Raw genomic sequence first — 22,770 nt, 5'->3', positions numbered from 1 at the left:
AATATAAGGCAGTTTTTTTCCAACATTAGGACTGTTTTCCTAAAAACAAATTGTCCGCTTCATGTTTTGTTTCCTTTGCTTCCTAGTATCATGATCCTGGCTTAGTGACAACACTACTGCTAGTGATAATTAGGACACTTTTGCCAATGTTTTGTTGTCTGTGTGAGGGAAATGCTGTAGATTAAGGGGACTATGTATTTTGATAAGATGAGTCCATATCATAAAAATCAAATCAAATGTATTTATATTGCCCTTCGTACATCAGCTGATATCTCAAAGTGCTGTACAGAAACACAGCCTAATCCCCAAACAGCAAGCAATGCAGGTGTAGAAGCATGGTGGCTAGGAAAAACTCCCTAGAAAGGCCAAAACCTAGGAAGAAACCTAGAGAGGAACCAGGCTATGTGGGGTGGCCAGTCCTCTTCTGGCTGTGCCGGGTGGAGATTATAACAGAACATGGACAAGATGTTCAAATGTTCATAAATGACCAACATGGTCCAATAATAATAAGGCAGAAGAGTTGAAACTCATGTCATATACAGTGTCAACATTTATGATCACTGTGTTTGATGTACAGTTACAAGATGACATGGCGTCATACCCTGGGTTGTTCTGAACAGACTGAGCACATGTTTGTCTGTTGTGAAGAAGATTCGCCGCGGCACAAGCACCTGAATGCACACGAGTCCTTTCTTTGCTCACCAGAATTACAATCTGTTTCTCTGACCGGCATTGTGAAAGCCTAACACCGTAATATCATATGTTATAACATAGCCAGTCATGTTGGCTTTAGAACAAGCTTTCAAATGATTCCCACCTGACCGAGATTGCGTAAAACAACAGTAATTGTGTGAAGGCAGGGATGCAGGTTTTTGTTCAAACCAAAACTACTGCAAGTGTGCTTGCTCTAGTTCCTCAACTACACAGCAAGGAGAGCTAAAAATTAAAAAAAGTTTCAAAAAACAAACTTATCGTTCAAGACCCCTTGACTCATAAAAGTACATCGAAATTACTTTCGTTTCACCTACCCCACATTTTCCAAGAATATGCTTATCATGTTACTGAATGTATCAGAGTACTTTCAGATTTCCTGTAAATATAAAATGCACATCAAATAAACAATGTTTCGATTCAGCCTTGTGTCAGGTGAACTGTTGTGTCCTCCTCTTTTGGTCTAATCATTTCACATAATCGCCAAACTGTTCCCTTTCAATTGCTACCATGGTTATCATGGTGTACAGTGCATTCGGAAAGTATTTAGACCCTTTCACTTTTTCCACAGTCTTGTTGGTTCCAAACTTTTTCCATTTAAGAATGATGGAGACCACTGTGTTCTTGGGGACCTTCTGCAGAAATCTTTGGGTACCTTTCACCAGCTCTGTGCCTCGATACAAACCTGTCTCGGCACTCTACGGACAATTCCTTTGACCTTGCGACTTGTTTTTTTTTCTCTGACATGCACTGACAACTGTGGGACCTTACATAGACAGGTGTGTGCCTTTCCAAATCATGTCCAATCAATTTAATTTAACACAGGTGGACTCCAGTCAAGTTGTAGAAACAGCTCAAGGATGACCAATGGAAACAGGATGCACCTGAGTGCAATTTCGTGTCTCATAGCAAAGGAATTGAATACTTAAGTAAATAAGGTATTTCTGTTTTTTATTTTAATACAATTTCTTAACCTGTTTTTGCTTGTGTGTAGATTGATTAATTATTATATACAATTGAAGTCAGAAGTTTACATAAACCTTAGCCAAATACATTTAAACTCAGTTTTTCCACAATTACTGACATTTTATCCTCGTAAAAATTCCTTGTCGTAGCATTCTTTAAAATGTTTAACTTGGGTCAAACGTTTCAGGTAGCCTTCCACAAGCTTCCCACAATAAGTTGGGTGAATTTTGGCCAATTCCTCCTGACAGAGCTGGTGTAACTGAATCAGGTTTGTAGGCTTCCTTGCTCGCACATGCCTTTTCAGTTCTGCCCACACATTTTCTATAGGATTGAGGTCAGGGCTTTGTGATGGCCACTCCAATACCTTGACTTTGTTGTCCTTAAGCCATTTTGCCACAACTTTGGAAGTATGCTTGGGATCATTGTCCATTTGGAAGACCCATTTGCGACCAAGCTTTAACTTCCTGACTGATGTCTTGAGATGTTGCTTCAATATATCCACATCTTTTTCCTACCTCATGATGCCATCTATTTTGTGAAGTGCACCAGTCCCTCCTGCAGCAAAGCACCCCCACAACATGATGCTGCCACCCCCGTGCTTCACGGTTGGGAATGTGTTCTTCGGCTTGCAAGCCTCCACCTTTTTCCTCCAAACATAACGATGGTCATTATGGCCAAACAGTTCTATTTTTGTTTCATCAGACCAGAGGACATTTCTCCAAAAAGTATGATCTTTGTACCCACGTGCAGTTGCAAACCGTAGTCTGGCTTTTTTTATAGTGGTTTTGGAGCAGTGTCTTCTTCCTTGCTGAGCGGCCTTTCAGGTTATGACGATATAGCGGTATGACGGCTGCGTGGTCCCATGGTGTTTATACTTGCGTACTATTGTTTGTACAGATGAACGTGGTACCTTCAGGCGTTTGGAAATTGCTCCCAAGGTTGAACCAGACTTGTGGAGATCTACAAGGTCTTGGCTGATTTACTTTGATTTTCCCATGATGTCAAGCAAAGAGGCACTGAGTTTGAAGGTAGGCCTTGAAATACATCCACAGGTACTCCTCCATTTGACTCGAATTATGTCAATTAGCCTATCAGAAGCTTCTAAAGGCATGACTTTAGAATTTTCCAAGCTGTTCAAAGGCACAGTCAACTTAGTGTATGTAAACTTCTGACCCACTGGAATTGTGATACAGTGAATTTTAAGTGAAATAATCTGTCTGAAAACAATTGTTGGAAAAATTACTTGTGTCATGCACAAATTATATGTCCTAACCGACTTGCCAAAACTATAGTTTGTTAACAAGACATTTGTGGAGTGGTTGAAAAATTAGTTTTAATGACTCCAACCTAAGTATATGTAAACTAAATCCATTTTAGAATAAAATATACAGGGGGTACTGGTACTGAGTCAATGTGTGGGTGTACAGGTTTTTCAAGGTAATATGTATATGTAAGTATGGATAAAATGACTATGAATAGATGATAAACAGAGAGTAGCAGCAACGTAAAATAAAACAGGGGGGGATTGGGGTCAATGCAAATAGTCTGGGTAGCCATTTGATTAACTGTTACATTTTTAGGTCCTTCCTCTGACACCGCCTGGTATATAGGTCCTGGGTGGCAGGAAGCTTGGACCCAGTGATGTACTGGGCCGTGCACATTACCCTCTGTAGCGCCTTGCAGTCAGATGCCGAGCAGTTGCCATACCAGGCAGTGATGCAACCGCCTGGTATGGCAACTGCTCGGCTTCCGACCGGCATGCGCTTTTCATATTTATTCTGTGAAAAACATTTCAATTTCACCCTATCAATAAAAGCCCATTCCCACAAGGTTATAAGGTTAACCATAACTCAATATCACCCCTTCAACATCTACAGTATCTGTCAACCAAAACTCTGACGGAGGTTGGTAGAACAAGGTGTCTGCATTTGAAATAGAAAAGTGAAACTTTACAAGCAAGCAAGCAGTGTACCTTTACAATCTAATGTCCCTAAATAAATCTAATGTCCCTAAATAAATCTAATGTCCCCAAATAAATTGAATGTCCCTAAATAAATCTAATGTCCCCAAATAAATCTAATGTCCCTAAATAAATCTAATGTCCCCAAATAAATCTAATGTCCCTAAATAAATCTAATGTCCCCAAATAAATCTAATGTCCCCAAATAAATCTAATGTCCCCAAATAAATCTAATGTCCCCAAATAAATTGAATGTCCCTAAATAAATCTAATGTCCCCAAATAAATTGAATGTCCCTAAATAAATCTAATGTCCCCAAATAAATCTAATGTCCCTAAATAAATCTAATGTCCCCAAATAAATCTAATGTCCCTAAATAAATCTAATGTCCCCAAATAAATCTAATGTCCCCAAATAAATCTAATGTCCCTAAATAAATTGAATGTCTTTAAATACATTGAATGTCCTAAATCAAGCCGCATGACATCTATCTACCCACAATGCTGAGAATATGTGGTCTGAATCCAATGTAGGTTTTGTCTGTAAAGTTCACAATAAAACAGAGCTAAGTGTTAAATGTTGAATGGCAATCCCCTGGGCTCGACTAGAAAAACAATGACATCAGGATAGAATGAAGAGTTTGTTCAACAAACCAAACTGAAGTGACCTCCCTAATCAGGACTAAAACATTACAACCACAACAACATGGGCAGTGTTGCCACTACAACCACTCAAAGAGAAGGGCTGTCTATGTCTGCGTGTGTCCTTGTGCCCCAGTGCTGACATAAGTTCTAAGAGACAAATGGAGAGTAGTGAATGTCAATTAAGTGTGTGTGTTATTATAAAGCCATGCCACTGAGAAGGGGTGGGGTGGCAGGAGGACACAACACATGCCGAACAGTGTGTGCCTTCTCCCTGGGTTTATTAGAGTTTGTGGCAAACTATGTGGGAGGCACTAGGGTTGTGTGTACAACAGAGAGCGAAAGGACAAACTGTCGTTTGACGTGTGTGACAGCGTGCAGCAGGTCATTCATTTGTGAGCGTGATTGAAGGGGTATGTGAATGTTTTGGATTGAGTGTTACAGTAAATATACCTCACGAAGAGGTGGCTTAACTGGTCTGTCGTCTAAAGCCAGGAGAAAGGTCAGAGGTTACAGGATTGCCTGAGGTCAACAGTAGCTGACTAGACCTCTCTCAGTCTGCATTGTGATTTTGTCTATGTGTTCCCCTAGTGTTTCTGGGGGTTTCTGTGTGAGGACACACACATGGGGATCAAGGCAGTTCCGTGTTTGTTTTTGGATTTTTCCAGCTGACTAATATCAGCTAGAACAGAGAGAGTAAGATAAGAACTGCGGAAAGAAGGAGAGGGAGGAAGGGGGTTAGAGAGAGGGTGAGTGTGCCCTTGTGTGTTTTGGGTAAAGGTGGGTGTGTGACGAGTCAGGACTTGTGATTGGTGGAGGCCCAAGCTGGACAATTTCCATCTGGGAAAAGGCATGTGCAACTCAGGCGCCAAAATACCCCCACACACACACACTCACACCACGTAAACAATTTCACATCCATAAACACTAAAAGCTACCCTCCCACAAAACCTGTTGGTGACTAACATCCACTACCTTTCAAACGTTTGGGGTCACTTAGAAATGTCCTTGTTGTCCATGAAAACATACATGAAATTAGTTGCAAAATGAATAGGAAATATAGTCAAGACGTTGACAAGGTTATAAATAATGATTTTTAATTTAAATAATAATTGTGTCCTTCAAACTTTGCTTTCATCAAAGAATCCGACATTTGCAGCAATTACAGCATTGCAGACCTTTGGCATTCTAGTTGTCAATTTGTTGAGGTAATCTGAAGAGATTTCATCCCATGCTTCCTGAAGCACATCCCACAAATTGGATTGGCTTGATGGTCACTTCTTACGTACCATACGGTCAAGCTGCTCCTACAACAGCTCAATAGGGTTGAGATCCGGTGACTGTGCTGGCCACTCCATTATAGACAGAATACCAGCTGACTGCTTCTTCCCTAAATAGTTCTTGCATTGTTTGGAGCTGTGCTTTGGGTCATTGTCCTGTTGTAGGAGGAAATTGGCTCCAATTAAGTGCCATCCCACAGGATATGGCATGGTGTTGCAAAATGGAGTGATAGCCTTCCTTCTTCAAGATCCCTTTCACCCTGTACAAATCCCCCACTTTACCACCACCAAAGCACCCGCAGACCATCACATTGCCTCCACCATGCTTGACAGATGGCGTCCAGCACTTCTCCAGCATCTTTTCCTTTTCTCTGAGTCTCACAAATGTTCTTCTTTGTGATCCGAACACCTCAAACTTAGAATCGTCTGTCCATAACACATTTTTCCAATCTTCATCTGTCCAGTGTCTGTGTTCTTTTGCCCATATTAATCTTGTATTTTTATTGGCCAGTCTAAGATATGGCTTTTTCTTTGCAACTTTGCCTAGAAGGCCAGCCTCCCGGAGTCGCCTCTTCACTGTTGACGCTGAGACTGGTGTTTTGCAGGTACTATTTAATGATGCTGCCAGTTGAGGACTTGTGAGGCCTCTGTTTCTCAAACTAGACACTAATGTACTTATCCTTTTGCTCAGTTGTGCACCAAGGCCCCCCAGTCCTCTTTCTATTCTGGTTAGAGCCAGTTTGCGCTGTTCTGTGAAGGGAGTAGTACACAGCGTTGTATGAGATCTTCAGTTTCTTGGCAATTTCTCGCATGGAATAGCCTTCTTTTCTCAGAACAAGAATAGACTGACGAGTGTCAGAAGAAAGTTCTTTGTTTCTGGCCATTTTGAGCCTGTAATCGAACCCACAAATGCTGATGCTCCAGATACTCAACAAGTCTAAAGAAGGCCAGTTTTATTGCTTCTTTAATCAGAACAACAGTTTTCAGCTGTGCTAACAATTGCAAAATGGTTTTCTAATGATCAATTAGCCTTTTAAAATGATAAACTTGGATTAGCTAACACAACATGCTATTGGAACACAGGAGTGATGGTTGCTGATAATGGGCCTCTGTACGCCTATGTAGATATTCCATTAAAAAGCAGCCGTTTCCAGCTGCAATAATTTACAACATTAACAATGTCTACACTGTATTTCTGATCAATTTTATGTTATTTCACTGGTAAAAAAATATATGCTTTTCTTTCAAAAACAAGGACATTTCTAAGGGACCTCAAACATTTGAAAGGTAGTGTATGGTAACACAGGCCTACTGTACAGTAATTATAACACACACACAGGTGGCCCCAGACTAACACAGGCAAGGTAACTCATGTCATATGCCAAACAGGACAAAACAGAATGATATTGGTTTTTCAGTGACATGGGAAGCCAACATCCAGTAATCGAGGTCTTCAAGGACAACCGTGTTTGCTGATTTTTTTGATCCGAGGTAAACAGATGTGAGGATGTGCTGTTTTATCAACCACTTCAATAGAGCAAATATTGACTGGTGTGTTTGACAAACTTAGACCAGATGGACTAGAGGTGTCACTAGTCTCTCTCTCTCTCTGTGTGTGTGTGTGTGTGTGTGTGTGTGTGTGTGTGTGTGTGTGTGTGTGTGTGTGTGTGTGTGTGTGTGTGTGTGTGTGTGTGTGTGTGTGTGTGTGTGTGTGTGTGTGTGTGTGTGTGTGTGTGTGTGTGTGTGTGTGTGTGTGTGTGTGTGTGTGTGTGTCTCACCGTGAGGGAGGTGAAGGTCAAGCAGATTCCTCCGAAGCCGTTGAAGGAGAGTGCCAGAAAGATGAGAGCAGAGAGCCCTGGAGAGAGGAAATGAGATAGAGGAGGTAAAGAAATCATCCAAAAAAACCGATATTTTGGTATTTTTTCATTAGTCCACTGTTGATACAGTCACAAAATGTTTCGCATGTCAGTGTGTTTTAAATATATACCATTTTCAAGTAATGGGACATCATGATGATGACGTGTTTTGCAAGTTACACTTTGCTTCTTGAAAGTCACATTTCTTGAAAACCTGACTGCTGACATGCAAAACATTTTGGGGCAAATGTGGACTAATGAAACAAATATCAACATATAGTTTGAGTCAATTATTTCTTTAAACACTGTTGACTAGGTGTATAAATATGTGTATAGTCCACAGCAGGGGTCTCCAATCTATTCTAGCATGAGAGCTACTTTAACAAAATCTAACATGTCGCAAGCTACACATTTTTTTTATAGCATTCAAATAGGCAAGTTATTTTCCTCTTCACCCCTGCTACTCTTCCCTGGGTCCTTGGTGTTTTCTGTTAATATACTTGGTAAAATAATGGCTAACAAACAAACTAAGGGGCCCACGTAAAATAATGTTTTATATTTTCCTGAATTCAGTTCTCTGTTTTATTTTCCTTTTTCTGAGTCCATGCCCATGCTTAAATCACATCAGAAGACTATTTGTGAGGTCTGGGGAAAAAACGAGCAAATTGAATTTATTTTGTGTAATTCCTCAGTGTGCATCTAGCAACAGAGGAATGTGTCAGTCGAGTGATATTTCTCCTGTTAGGCCTACTGCTGCAGCACGTCATGGCAGAGTTTGCAAACAAATCGCCACTCAATTGAAAACATTTTGGGACAGTATCAACAGTGGACTAAAATACCAAAATATCATTTTTGAGTAGATTTTCCCTTTAATTGAAAATGTTTTGGGGGGAATGTCTTTCTGTCTACCCACAAGACGGTTATCATTAGCATCACTAACTGGCTACACGCAAAATAGCTGGCTACGCACACCAAACAGACAGACAGGGGCAATATTGGCGGAAATTAATTGACAGACATTGTGGCTAACCGGGGTTGGGATAATGCTTTGATTGGATAGTAGCTGGGAGCTTTATGTTTATGACAGTTTGCGATGGAACTTGTGAAAAAAATGCACGTACTTTCAGAATTGATTGGCGAGCTACTCATAGGTGGGCTGTGAGCTACTGGTAGCTTGTGCTCGACCTGTTGGAGACTCCTGGTCTACAGGTATCGACAAGTGGCAGCGTGTGTGTGTGTGTGTGTGAGTCTGTGTTTGTGCGTGCCTGTGTTGGTGATAATGTCTGTGACTTACGATGAGGATCGTACGCTGATATTGACATCATGGCACAAGAGAGACCAAAACAAAAACTGCAAAAAAGGAAGTTTCATTTTTAGATGGACATCCAGACCTAAAAAAAATACATTATTATACATTCATGAGCAGATAACAACGGTACATTTCAAGACAAGGAGGGAGATGAGAGAGGTGTACCAGTCAAATCTCTCTCTCTCTCTATTAGCTTCTTTCTCTCCCTTTTTTGCCGGAAGAGATTCCAACGAGGCAGAGGTTCTCCTCGAGCCATGTGTCTGTCATTACAGCATTCACACACCTCTTTTGTCTGTCACACGTTCCTCATTACTCAAACCTCCCCTATGGTAAACCTAAAACACACATACGGGAACACATTGACACGTGTACATTAAACCAGCGATTCTCACCTGGTGGGAGGTTTTGAATGGGTGACGAATACTCCAGTCTGAATTTAAATGACTCAAACCAGGTATAAAGTGTTTAAAAATGATAATGAACCTTTTTTTCAATCACAGTATTTTCAATATATAGTTATTAGCAGTGCCATTTAGCAGATTTTGTTGATTTTAGTGAGCTTAACATTCTTCATTGAGAATATGGGCCAAATGGAATTATTGACAATGAAAAAGGTGCGACTGTTGTTCCCTTGTCATATAATTGGTACAATAAATATCAATAAAGCATTAAAAATAGTTTTCCAGATTGCTTTTTGGCCCAAAGAATTACAATGAGAATATTGGATCGCTACTGAGACAACCTGGTTCAATTTGGGTCCCAAGGCAAAATCAGTTGAGAACCACTCCCTTAAACACACACACACACACACAAAGACAAACACACACACACACACAAAAAGACAAACACACACACACACAGCCCCACCCATGTTCACTGAGGAGACAGACTAAATGCCCCTCCACCCGCCCTGGGTATGTGATCTGGCATAATCTGACTTCCTCTGCCTTTAAGCAGTCTGATATTAACTTTTTGGGCTTTACCACTATTTCCCATTTCAATTTTTTGGGGGACTGCCTAGCGGTTAAGAGTGTTGAGCCAGTAACCAAAAGGTTGCTGGTTTTAATCATTGAGCTCACCAGGTGAAAAATCTGCCGATGTGCCCTTGAGCAAGGCACTTAACCATAATTGCTCCTGTTCCTCTGGATAAGAGCGTCTGCTAAATTACTCAAATGTAAATGTGAAAATGTCGATACAGCGAAAGTACTTTGGTGGGAGAAACTATTCAATTAGAGCTATATGACTCGTTTTGACAATCGTTAATATTCATGATGGCCACTGATATGGAAAATCTCGGTTTGAATGAATAACTTTCATGGCTTTGCAAAGATCTGACAACTGCTTGCTGATTTCCCATTAGGCCAGGTGTGAATGTTCCGGGGTCCTAACCTACCCAAACAGTTTGAATACAATGGGAAGTCTGTTGATGGCTCATCAGCAGGCAGTAAACGTATGCTAAATTGAGAACCTGTGAAAGGCTCTTGTGCTTGCAGGAACATTACCATACAATACTTGCTTTATTGTCAAGCAGCAGCCCTGGAGCACTTAGAGGTAAAGTGCCTTGCTCAAGAGCACAACAGCGTTAGATAGTATGCAAGATATTGAACCCGGTAATCCTCCGGCTGCGGCTCACTCCCTGCAGATTACACAGCAGGCAACTCAGGGTTCGAGTTGGCAACCCTCTGGTTACTGGCCAGCTTCTCTAAACTCGAGACATTTTACATTTAAGCATACTTAACTGCCTGCTGATGGGCATCAACGGGCTCCCCATTGTATTCAAACTGGTTCAGTAGTTTAGACCTCCGGAGACCTCCGCCGCTCCACCAGTAACGTGTACTCTTTTACAGAATAGTGTACGTTAACACCAAGGATAAACGGATATCCCGATATGCCTTGCTCATATGAATATCAAATTATATCCATATCATATTGAATTATCGCTATTGGTACTAACCACTAGTTAATTAACCAATAAGGCACGAAGGGGTGTGGTAAATGGCCAATATACCATGGCTAAGGGCTGTTCATAGGCAACAACGCAACATAGAGTACATGGATACAGCATTAGCTGTGGTATATTGGCGATACACCACAAACCCCAGAGGTGCCTTATTGCTATTATAAACTGGTTACCAACGTAATTAGAGCAGGAAAACAAAGTGTTTTGCCATACCTGTGATATTCGGTCTGATATACCACGGTTGTCAGCCAATCAGCATTCAGGGCTTGAACCACTCAGTTTATAATGTTATAGAATTACCTGCCGAGAAGGCGTAGTGGGCGCGGGCCGTACTTGTCCATGAAGATGCCCAGGGGCAGGGTGGCAGCGCTGAGGAGGAAGGAGCCGATGGTGAAGCCCAGGTTGAGCATCTCCTCCTGGTCCACACAGCTCACCCAGATACCACTCTCCCAGGAAGTCAGGTTGCCCATCACCAGCAAGTGGGCCATCGTGTCGTTCTCTATGGGAGAGATGGAAAGGTTACCGCTCATCCCTGATAGCAGTTTATGCTGAGGAAGAGTGTATGCGTCCATGAGGAACAGCATGCATGAGTGGAGGCTGCTGAGGGGAGGACTGCTCATAATAATGTCTGGAATAGAGCAGCATCAAACCATGTGTTTGATGTATTTGATACCATTCCACTCCAGCTATTACCACGAGCCCGTCCTCCCCAATTGAGGTGCCATCAACATCCTGTGGCGTGCATTCGGAAAGTATTCAGACCCCTTGACTTTTTCCACATTTTGTTACGTTACAGACTTATTCTAAAATGGATACATTTTTTCTTCTTCTCATTAATACATGTACAAAAATGTCTAAAAACCTGTTTTCACTTTGTCATTATGGGGTATTGTGTGTAGATTAAAAATAAAAAACCTTACTTACATGAGTTTTCAGACCTTTGCTATGAGACTTGAAATTGAGCTCAGGTGCATCCCATTTACATTGATCATCCTTGAGATGTTTCTGCAAATTGATCGGAGTTCATCTGTGGTAAATTCAATTGATTGGACATTCCAGAAGGACAACCATCTCTGCAGCACTCCACCAATCAGGCCTTTATGGTAGAGTGGCCAGACGGAAGCCACTCCTCAGTAAAAGGTACATGACAGCCCGCTTGGAGTTTGCCAAAAGACACCTTAAGACTCTCAGACCATGAGAAACAAGATTATCTGGTTTGATAAAACCAAGATTGAATTATTTGGCCTGAATGCCAAGCGTCAAGTCTGGAGGAAACCTGGCACCATCCCTACCGTGAAGCATGGTGGTGGCAGCATCATGATGCTTCAGCAGCAAGGACCTGGAGACTAGGAGACAGGATCGAGGGAAAGATGAACAGAGCAAAGTACAGAGAGATCCTTGATGAAAACCTGCTCCAGAACGCTCAGGACCTCAGACTTGGCCGAAGGTTCACCTTCCAACAGGACAACAACCCTAAGCACACAGCCAAGTCAACGCAGGCGTGGCTTTGGGACAAGCCTCGGGAATGTCCTTGAGTGGCCCAGGCACTTGAACCCAAATATCTGTCCAACCTGACAGAGCTTGAGAGGATATACAGAGAAGAATGGGAGAAACTCCCCAAGTACAGGTGTGCCAAGCTTGTAATATCTATCCAAGACTTGAGGCTGTAATCCCTTCCAAAGGTGCTTCAACAAAGCACTGAGTAAAGGGCCTGAATACTTATGTAGATGTGATATTTCGGTTTTATTTTTGTAATACATTTGCAAACATTTCTAAAAACCCATTTTTGCTTTGCCATTATGGGGTATTGCGTGTAGATTGATAAGGGGAAAAAACAATTTGATCAATTTTAAAATAAGGCTGTAACGTAACAAAATGTGGAAAAAGTCAAGGGGTCTGAATACTTTGAATGCACTGGATGTCTTCCTCCTCTGTGTATGTAAGTCTTCCTCCTCTGTGTATGTAAGTCTTCCTCCTCTGTGTATGTAAGTCTTCCTCCTCTGTGTATGTAAGTCTTCCTCCTCTGTGTATGTAAGTCTTCCTCCTCTGTGTATGTAAGTAAGTCTTCCTCCTCTGTGTATGTAAGTCTTCCTCCTCTGTGTATGTAAGTCTTCCTCCTCTGTGTATGTAAGTCTTCCTCCTCTGATAGTGTATGTTTGTGTATCTGGGTTTCCATTAGGAAAATGTTGCGCAGGACATTTGACTGGCAACATTTTAATTTACCCGTCATTTAAGAAATGTATCTATTGGTTGCGTAATCTGATTAGGGCGTCCACCCACGGTTCTCAGAATGACAGAAATCACATTTAGTTTATGGTAAATTATCTTAACAGAACATGCAACTCGGATGCAACAGCATTTGTCATTCTTACCGAATTCCGATGTTAGAATACATAGGCGGCACTTCCATAAGGAAGTAAATTGAACGAAATAGCCAAAATTATACAGCCTAATTCGCTTACTCCTGTTGATACATAAATAAATAACTTAAAATAGGCTACTAGATCAGAAAGAATGATTTGGCCAAAGAGGATTATTAGCTTCTTAAAAAACACTGTAGATTGTTTTAAATCTCGTAGCCTAGAGTTGGAAGGGTCCGCAATTTGGGCAGGACGAGTGGCAAATACCAAATAGATTAATAGGTAAGTAAAAAATAAGGCTTGTGTAAGAAATAAAAGTTTCAAAATTATTCAAGAGCAGCAGTAAAATAACAATAGCGAGGCTATATACAGGGGGTACCGGTACAGAGTCAATGTGCGGGGTCACTGTGAATGTGTCAATGTGCGAGGTAATTGAGGTAATGTGTACATGTAGGTAGATTTAAAGTGACTATGCATAGATAATAAACAGAGAATAGCAGCAGTGTCAAAGAGGGGGGGAGCAGTGCAAACAGTCTGGGTGCCATTTAATAATTACCTGTTTGGGAGTCTTATGGCTTGGGGGTCAAAGCTGTTGAGAAGCCTTTTGGACCTAGACTTGGCGCTCCGGTACCACTTGCCATGTAGTGGCAGAGAGAACAGTCTATGACTAGGGTGGCTGGAGTCTTTGACAATTTAAGGGCCTTCCTCTGACACCGCCTGGTATTGAGGTCCTGGATGGCAGGAAGCTTGGCCCCAGTGATGTACTCGGCCGTACGCACTAGCCTGTGTAGTGCCTTGCGGTCGGAGGCCGAGCAGTTGCCATAACAGGCAGTGATGCTCTCGATGGTGCAGCTGTAGAACTTTTTGATCATCTGAGGACCCATGCCAAATCAATTCAGTCTCCTGAGGGGGAGTATGTTTTGTCATGCCCTCTTCATTACTGTCTTGGTGTGCTTGGACCATGATAGTTTGTTGGTGATGTGGACACCAAGGCACTTGAATCTCTCAACCTGCTCCACTACAGCCCCGTAGATGAGAATGGGGACTATTGTGGACTATTTCCTGTAGTCCACAATCATCTCCTTTATCTTGATCACATTGAGGGAGAGGTTGTTGTCCTGGCACCACCCGGCCAGGTCTCTGACCTCCTCACTTTAGGCCGTCTCATTGTAGTCTGTGATCAGGCCTAACACTTTTGTCATCAGCAAACTTAATGATGATGTTGGAGTCGTCCCTGGCCATGCAGTCACGAGTGAACAGGGAGTACAAGAGGGGACTGAGCACGCACCCCTGAGGGGCCACCGTGCTGAGGATCAGCGTGGTGGATGTGTTGTTATCTACCCTTACCACCTGGGGGCGGCCCGTCAGGAAGTCCAGGATCCAGTTGCAGAGGGAAGTGTTTAGTCCCAGGCTCCTGAGCTTTGTGATAAGCTTTGAGGGCGCTATGGTGTTGAACGCTGAGCTATAGTCAATGAATAGCATTCTCACATAGGTGTTCCTTTTTGTACAGGCGGGAAAGGGCAGTATGGAGTGCAGTAGAGATTGCATCATCTGTGGATCTGTTGGGGCGGTATGCTAATTGGAGTGTGTCTAGGCCTAGGGTTTCTGGGATAATGGTGTGGACCAGCCTTTCAAAGCACTTCATGGCTACAGACCTGAGTGCTACGGGTCATCAGTCATTTAGGCAGGTTACTTTAGTGTTCTTGGGTACATGGACTATAGTGTTCTGCTTGAAACATGTTGGTATTACAGACTCAGACAGGTAGAGGTTGAAAATGTCAGTTAAGACACTTGCCAGTTGGTCAGCGCATGCTCGGAATACACGTCCTGGTAATCCGTCTGGCCCTGCTGCCTTGTGAATGTTGACCTGTTTAAAGGTCTTACTCACATCGGCTACGGAGAGTGTAATCACACAGTCGTTCGGAACAGCTGATGCTCTCATGCATGTTTTAGTGTTACTTGAAGTAATTTAGCTTGTCTGGCAGGCTCGTGTCACTGGACAGTTCGCGGCTGTGATTCCCTTTTTAGTCTGTAATAGTTTGCAAGCCCTGCCACATCCGATGAGTGTCGTAGCTGGTGTAGTACGATTCGATCTTAGTCCTGTATTGATGCTTTGCCTGTTTGATGGCTTGTCTGAGGGCATAGCAGGATTTCTTATAAGCTTCCGGGTTAGAGTCCGGCACCTTGAAAGTAGCAGTTCTACCCGTTTGGCTCAGTGCGGATGTTGCCTGTAATCCATGGCTTCTGGTCGGGGTATGTACGTACAGTCACTGTGGGGACAACGTCATTGATGCACTTATTGATAAAGCCAGTGACCGATGTGGTGTACTCCTCAATGCCATCGGAAGAATCCCGTAACAAATTCCAGTCTGTGCTAGCAAAACAGTCCTGTAGCTTAGCATCTGCTTCATCTGACCACTTTTTTATTGACAGAGTCACTGGTGCTTCCTGCTTTTGTTTTTGTTTGTAAGCAGGAATCAGGAGGATAGAATTATGGTCAGATTTGCCAAATGGAGGGTGAGGGAGAGCTTTTTTTTCGGGTTTTTTTCCCTCTTGTTGCACATTTAACATGCGGGTAGAAATGAGGTTAAACAGATTTAAGTTTCCCTGCATTAAAGTCCCCGGCCACTAAGTCTATAAAATAATTGTTCTTGCACAGTTTGGTTGGAGTTTGGCTAGGTTACTTTGAAGTAAAATGTTCAGGTTTCAAACAATTAAGTTTGTTTTCTAACTACATACCAGCTGTAGTTCATTGCAAAGTGGTGTGTAAACACAGCGCAGCGTGCGTAGAGTACCACATATTTTAATTAACCGAAACTCAAAAAAAAAAAAAAACAAACAAACAAACAAGTACAACCGAACCGTGACGCTACTGGTGTGCACACAGGCAACTAACTGTAGACAAGATCACAAATGAGGAAATGGCTACCTAAATATGATCCCCAATCAGAGACAACGATAAACAGCTGCCTCGGATTGGGAACCATATCTGGCCACCATAGAAATACAAATTCACCTAGATGACCCACCCTAGTCACTATCACGCCCCAACCAACATAGAGAATAAACAGCTTTCTATGGTCAGGGCGTGACACCCATGCACTTGAATGGTGAATAGGAAGCACGCTTCAATTACCAGCTAAGAAAAGGTAGCTCTTTTTAATCATGGCCATTGTTTAAAAAAAATGTTATACATGTGATTGCCTTTAGAATCGTTGCGCAATGATTGGGCTTATTAAAGCACGTTTCCCTACAGCAGCAACAAACGTCTGTTTAAGCTGTATCAGCAGATCTTGCGCTACACCCACTGCTATCTCAATCAATTAATAGGCTAAAATGCATTATTTCTCAATGGGATTTTTTCCCCAGACAATTGGCTGGCTGCAATTATATTTATTGGCTTTTCATTTTTTTTTATCGGCCAAAAGCCGGCTATTACCGGCTAACGGAAACCCTGGTGTATATCCTACCTGAGCAGAGGTGTGAGTAGAAGCCCTCGCCCTTCAGCATGAGGAGGAGGGAGCCCCATCCCAGCAGCACGGCAGAACACAGCAGGTTCTCCAACACCGCCGTCACAGCCATCCACCAGCGCCTACTATAGGCCTGGAGGAGAGAGGGCGCCATTGCTGCTCGGAGAGAGAAAAAATGCAGAGAAAGAGAGTGTGTGAGAAAGTAGAAAAGTGGAGAGAGGGAGAGAGAGAGTTTAATCAATACATGTAGATGTTACAGCCAACAGTACAGTATTAGACTACACATTTCCAGCAATAGGCCAGCATGTCACTTTGACAAGGGGACACTGGCTAGGATCCAGTGAGTCACCTCTCTGGAATCAGAAAGAGTTCAAAAAACAGAACAGCTCTGACCAAACTAGGTCATGGAACGTCACCCACCAAACCCCCTGGTCCTTTTTCAGAATAAATAGCAGTTTTAGTTCAAACCAGGAGGAGACACCAGTCTGCCTCTACCACACACATACACACACAACAGAGGACAGGTGACCTCAGTCTCTGACATGACCAAAAGCCAATATCAAATAGCCAACTGTCCGGTCATGATCGGGGGGGGGGGGGACAGATGTGAACAGGATATCCATTCAACAGACTTTATGAGGGGGTCCTGTCTGTGACTGTGTAGTCTGGGCATGTTTGTCTGAAGGACATACAGAGAGTGTTTTATTGAGAGATGGCTGAGAGAGAAAAGTGTGTGTGGGGGGAGAAAGAGAGGGAGTGTGTGTGACTGTGTGTAATGGGATTAGGCATAGTCCAGCGCACTCCTTTGTGCCAAGAAAGTATCTGAAGAGGGGTATTTCTCTTGTAACTGACACCCCATGCTGGACACACACGGCTCCCTTAACCCTCTCAACAATGAGAAACATCTTTAAAGGCACTTAGCAACATATGTCTGCAAATGTGTTCTATCTGTGATTACAAGGGAATAGAAGACATTGACTGGCAGAGACAATAACACTCCACAAACAACAATGGTCCTGCCATACATACAGCTGAAGTCGTAAGTTTACATACACCTTAGCCAAATACATTTGAACTTAGTTTTTCACAATTCCTGACATTTAATCCTAGTAAAAATTCCCTGTTTTAGGTTAGTTAGGATCACCACTTTATTGTAAGAATGTGAAATGTCAGAATAATAGTAGAGAGAATGATTTATTTCAGCTTTTATTTCTTTCATCACATTCCCAGTGGTTCAGAAGTTGACATAAACTGAATTAGTATTTGGTAGCATTGCCTTTAAATTGGGTAGTAGGTTGGTGGTCTGCTGATAACCCTCTATTGGTTTGGGGGATGTGCTTTTGCAAAGTGGGTGGGGACTACTGTACAACCCTATCCTAGCTAGGATACAGCTGAATGATGCAATGCTGTAACTAACTTCTACCTGATATTACTCAGCTCTGTGTAGGTCAGAGGTTTGAAAATGTGTGGTAGCCTATTACAAAGCGTTATGAAATGGATATTATTACATAGCATTTTTAAAACTAATTCTCTTTAGTTATTTGTAGTTCAAGGGGGCCGAATACTTTGGAACGGCACTGTACCTGGCAGACTCACTCAGTAAGTACAAATGCTTAGTTTGTAAATGATGTCTGAGTTTTGGAGTGTGCCCCTGGCTATCCATACATTTAAAAAACAAGACAATCATGCCGTGTGGTTTGCTTAATATAAGGAATGTGAAATGATGTGTACTTCTGCTTTTGATACTTAAGTATAATATATAACCAAATATGTTTAGACTTTTACTCAAGTAGTATTTCACTGGGTGACTTTCACTTTTACTTGAGTTATTTTCTATGAAGATGTGTCACGCCTGACCTTAGAGAACCTTTTAGTTCTCTATTTTGATTAGGTCAGGGTGTGACTAGGGTGGGTAGTCTAGCTTTTTATTTTCTGTGTTGGCCTGGTATGGTTCCCAATCAGAGGCAGCTGTCTATCGTTGTCTCTGATTGGGGATCATATTTAGGCAGCCTTTTCCCACCTGTTGTTTGTGGGATCTTGATTTTGTATTGTTGCTTTTTAGCCCCACAAAGCTGTACGTTTCGTTTGTTCCTCTTTCTTGTTTTGTGTCGGTTATCATAAATAAAAATGATTAACCTACCCCACGCTGCATCTTGGTCCGACTATCCTTCCAACAGCGATCGTTACAAGGTGTCTCTACTTTTACTCAAGTATGAAAATTGGATACTTTTTCCACCACTGTTAGGAAGTCCACTCTTGCTGACCTTTATTATTTATTTAACTAGGCAAGTCAGTTAAGAACAAAATCTTATTTGCAATGACGGCCTACCCCGGGCAAACCTGAACGACGCTGGGCCAATTGCACACCGCCCTATGGGACTCTATATGTATATATATGTATTCATATATTATTGTTCTTTCAAATGCAGGGTTTTTTTTCTGCATAGAACATTATTGGTTTATTTTGTGCCGCCTATGTCCAAACAGTAAAAATAAATCAACATTTTTGGTTTTAAATATGCAGAAATCGCTCCACCATTTCCTGGTTGCTGAAATTCTAATAGTTCACCTAATCTCCGTTTATGTGGTTAAAACTAGCAGGTAAATTGTAGAAAATCATTCTACCTTTTAAACCGCTGTGAAATTATTTTTAATTTCCAGAAATATGGTATTTTCAGCTGTTTGAAATTGGTGTAAAACTGTTTGAAAACCGAAAGTTAAGGATGGGAAGCATAGAAGTAGCGCACATAGAACTTACTTTCAATGAGAATGACAGATCTATAACTCACATTCTATGTAAATTTGGTCATAGCCCCAAAGTTACATACTGCAGCTTTAAAACCAGACCTAAATAATATAGAAAAGATAATGGATCTATATATATTTTTAAAAGATCATCTTTCAGAACTATTACCAAAATAAAAGCCAAACTGTCGGGGAGAATCTAAAAATAAAAAAATATTTTAAAAAATATGCATTCAGGAGTTTTGTCATGCATGGGGCCCCCATTGATTTTGTGTCACTCAGAAAGCACATGCCATCGCTAAATGTGTAGAATTGCAGGAAATCAGCTTTAAAACAGCTATATTTTATCTTTCACCGATGCGATTCGCGACTTGCGCCAAAAAGATCCGTTCAAAAATAACCATTCGTTCGCAAAAACAATGGTTTTCAGCCACAGGACAAGCTCGTCGTTGGCGCGTCAGAACGCTCCGTGGTCGTTACGCTCGTTACTGTGAACTCAGACTTCGAATTTTCATTATACTATGTGTGACTTGCACCCCGTTGTCCTTATATAATGTGTATTCTATAGTTGAATTTTGAATTGTTTAAAATTCCAAAGGGCCAGCAGGTCAAACGAACGACGAAAATGAACGAGTCACTCGGAAAAATGAATAATGACCCTCGTGTCAGTAAAAAGAGTCATTCAAAAAGAACGAATCAATCGCAAACTGAACATCACTACTAAAATATAGTCCTGCCCTAATTAACCGCCATATTTATTGTCATCAAAACAAACAACAACAAGAAAATATAACATAACAAATCGATTATTATCATTGCAATAACGCATTAACAAGCACATATATCTCTGAAAGTAACTAAAACACCATCCATTCGTCATCTGGTGCTTGCCTTTGTGGGTATATTTGGCACTTACTAGCTTTTAGTGTAATTTTTAGATAAAGTCAACAAAAATGTGTTGAAGTTTCTAATAAAAAAATATGACTTACTTCAGCTCTTTTTCTTTTGAAAAATAAATGACACAACGTTGACAGAACGTTTCTTGTAGCTGTAGAAACACTTCTCTACGATTTCGATTTATTCTCTTCCCCTCCTAAAGCAAATTACGACTGATTTATATCAAGCCTACCCCGTGTTCTTCGCGTGTAGTTACTTGCACCGTATAATGTACACTTTTTTCGTATACTCCCTCTCTCCTTTTCCTCCCTCCCTCTCCAAATTGACTTCGTAACTCGCTCCCTCAGTATTTTCTCTTCCTAGAATCCTAACCATCCGCCCCCTTTGTCACCTGGTCACATTTTTGCTTTGGGTCATGGCTTTACCAGCGAGGACTAACGTTGGGTACCCGCGCTACCTGTAGGTTAGCCTACTGGAAAGTGGCAATGATGAAAAGGTGAGAGTGAGGAGAGAGGAAGACGATGTTCAGTTCTTGACATGAACCCCCCGAAATTAAAATAATAAAACTATACATATATTAGAATGGGTGATATGGGTTCAATACGTTTCATTAACACATTACGTTTCACATATGTTCACCTCTATCTGTGAGTCATGTTACAATGTTGAACAACTGCCACTGCCGGTGCCACGACATTCTTCGGTCTACTTCGATTAGGTTTAACGGCGGTTGGCATCCAATAAATATTGCATTACTGCCTCCTAGTAGACTGGAGTATAAATCCCTTATACGTTGCTTGAAAAAAAAAATCGACAAATATCGATTATCTAACACTACACTCACAAAAAAAAACTGCCCGGATATGGGCGAGGGGACGGTCTAAAGTTATACTGTTACACACAGACAAATACCTCTCTGCTGCTGCCACCACAACCTCAATTTTCTGCAACTTACATTCCATCCCTGCAGTACAGTTGATAACCATTGCTATAAATGCTAAAAATCCAATCTTACTGAAACAAATATATCAATTGTTGGCCTATCCCTATATACTGGTACATATCTACTAGTCACATCACTCCTCTCAGGATCCCTCCCCCTTGACCCATCTTCCTTACTTTCTTCAGTGCCCCAGCATATGACTTCTGCACTACTCTAACCCTGGACACCTCAACCTGCCTCTCTCGCACAGGATTTCTGATCCCCAGCCCCATTGACACCACTACAATTAACACATATCACTACTTTCCCCAATGCTCCACATTCTTTTATCTCATGCCCTTCTGCACACTTATCACACCTAGGAACATCCCTCCTACACACTGTTGCTACATGCCCATAAGCTTCACACCTGTAACAGCTTAATGTATACAGCACAAAAGCTTATACAAGATAACTTATATATCCTAACATCACTAACAACATTCTTTGTGTACCCTTCCAATTAAATGGTGTAGATTTGTGCGGCCTGGTCCATGAGACCTGGGTGACACCTGCTAGCCAGAAATGGTATTGCAACAACTGCATGTCTGAACTTAAAGAGAGCAATAGTAATGAGCTACCTAGAACAATAAGCCAGAAGTGAAACTGGACGTATAAATTGAAGCATCCGGTTGGTGTTTCCACTCACCAGTAAATATGCTGATGAGAGGAAGCCCAGTGACCCTGTAACGGCTGTCGTGGATTGAAGACGGTGAGGACCAAGGTGCAGCGTGGTACGTGTTCATCTTTAATTATCAATTGAACACTGAATGGAAAAACAACAAAAGAGAATGAACGAAACCGAAACAGTTCTGTCTGGTACAAAATACAAAAACAGAAAACAACTACCCACAAACACAGGTGGGAACAGGCTACCTAAGTATGGTTCTCAATCAGAGACAACAATTGACAGCTGCCTCTTATTGGGAACCATACCAGGCCAAACACATAGAAATACAACACACAGAACAAAACATAGAATGAAAAAACATAGAATGCCCACCCCAACTCACACCCTGACCAAACCAAAATAGAGACATAAAAAAGGAACAAAGGTCAGGACGTGACAGACCCGAAGTGGGAGATGGAGAGAGATGTATTTTATACTGCTAATTTCCTCATCGATGAAACATTTTATCTCAATGCAATTTTCTGTTCCCAAAACTAGAATCTGTAGTGTTGGCTGTTCCTGTAATGAAGTTCGTCTGTTGTTTGAAGTGAGTCAGACCAAAATGCAGCGTGTAGGTTACTCATGACTTTTAATGAAGAAAATGCTGTACATGAAATAACTGAGAATACAAAACAACAAACGAGTGAAACTACTTACAGCCTATCTGGTGACTAACACAAAGACAGGTACAATCGCCCACGAAATACAACGCGCACTCAGGCTGCCTAAATACGGTTCCCAATCCGAGACAACGAGAATCAGCTGACTCCAATTAGGAATCGCCTCAGGCAGCCAAGCCTAACTAGACACACCCCTACTAATACACACTCCTAATTAATACAAACCCCAATACGAAATACAACATATAAACCCATGTCACACCCTGGCCTACCCAAACATATAACAAAAACACAAGATACAATGACCAAGGCGTGACAGAACCCCCCCCTAAGGTGCGGACTC

At 41.8% G+C, this 22,770-nt stretch overlaps 1 protein-coding gene across 1 annotated transcript in view; it reads right to left on the bottom strand.

The window, feature by feature from the left end:
* The window catches only part of slc43a1a (solute carrier family 43 member 1a), a 31,365-nt gene extending 10,871 nt beyond the window's left edge, over positions 1-20,494 (bottom strand). Inside the window, exons 1-5 of the mRNA XM_046295554.1 lie at positions 20,248-20,494; positions 16,514-16,669; positions 10,984-11,182; positions 8,709-8,764; positions 7,337-7,413 (exon numbers count right to left, since the gene is read on the bottom strand). Of these exons, the coding sequence (XP_046151510.1) occupies positions 7,337-7,413; positions 8,709-8,764; positions 10,984-11,182; positions 16,514-16,667 (486 nt within the window). The 5' untranslated portion in view covers positions 16,668-16,669; positions 20,248-20,494. The remainder of the gene's footprint in view (positions 1-7,336; positions 7,414-8,708; positions 8,765-10,983; positions 11,183-16,513; positions 16,670-20,247) is intronic.
* Between the last annotated feature and the right edge of the window lie 2,276 nt (positions 20,495-22,770).

This window comes from Oncorhynchus gorbuscha, linkage group LG13, assembly GCF_021184085.1.
Source record: "Oncorhynchus gorbuscha isolate QuinsamMale2020 ecotype Even-year linkage group LG13, OgorEven_v1.0, whole genome shotgun sequence".
Taxonomy (NCBI): domain Eukaryota; kingdom Metazoa; phylum Chordata; class Actinopteri; order Salmoniformes; family Salmonidae; genus Oncorhynchus; species Oncorhynchus gorbuscha.
The sequence above is the reverse complement of the archived record's forward strand: the minus strand, read 5'-3'. Positions and strand labels throughout refer to the sequence as shown.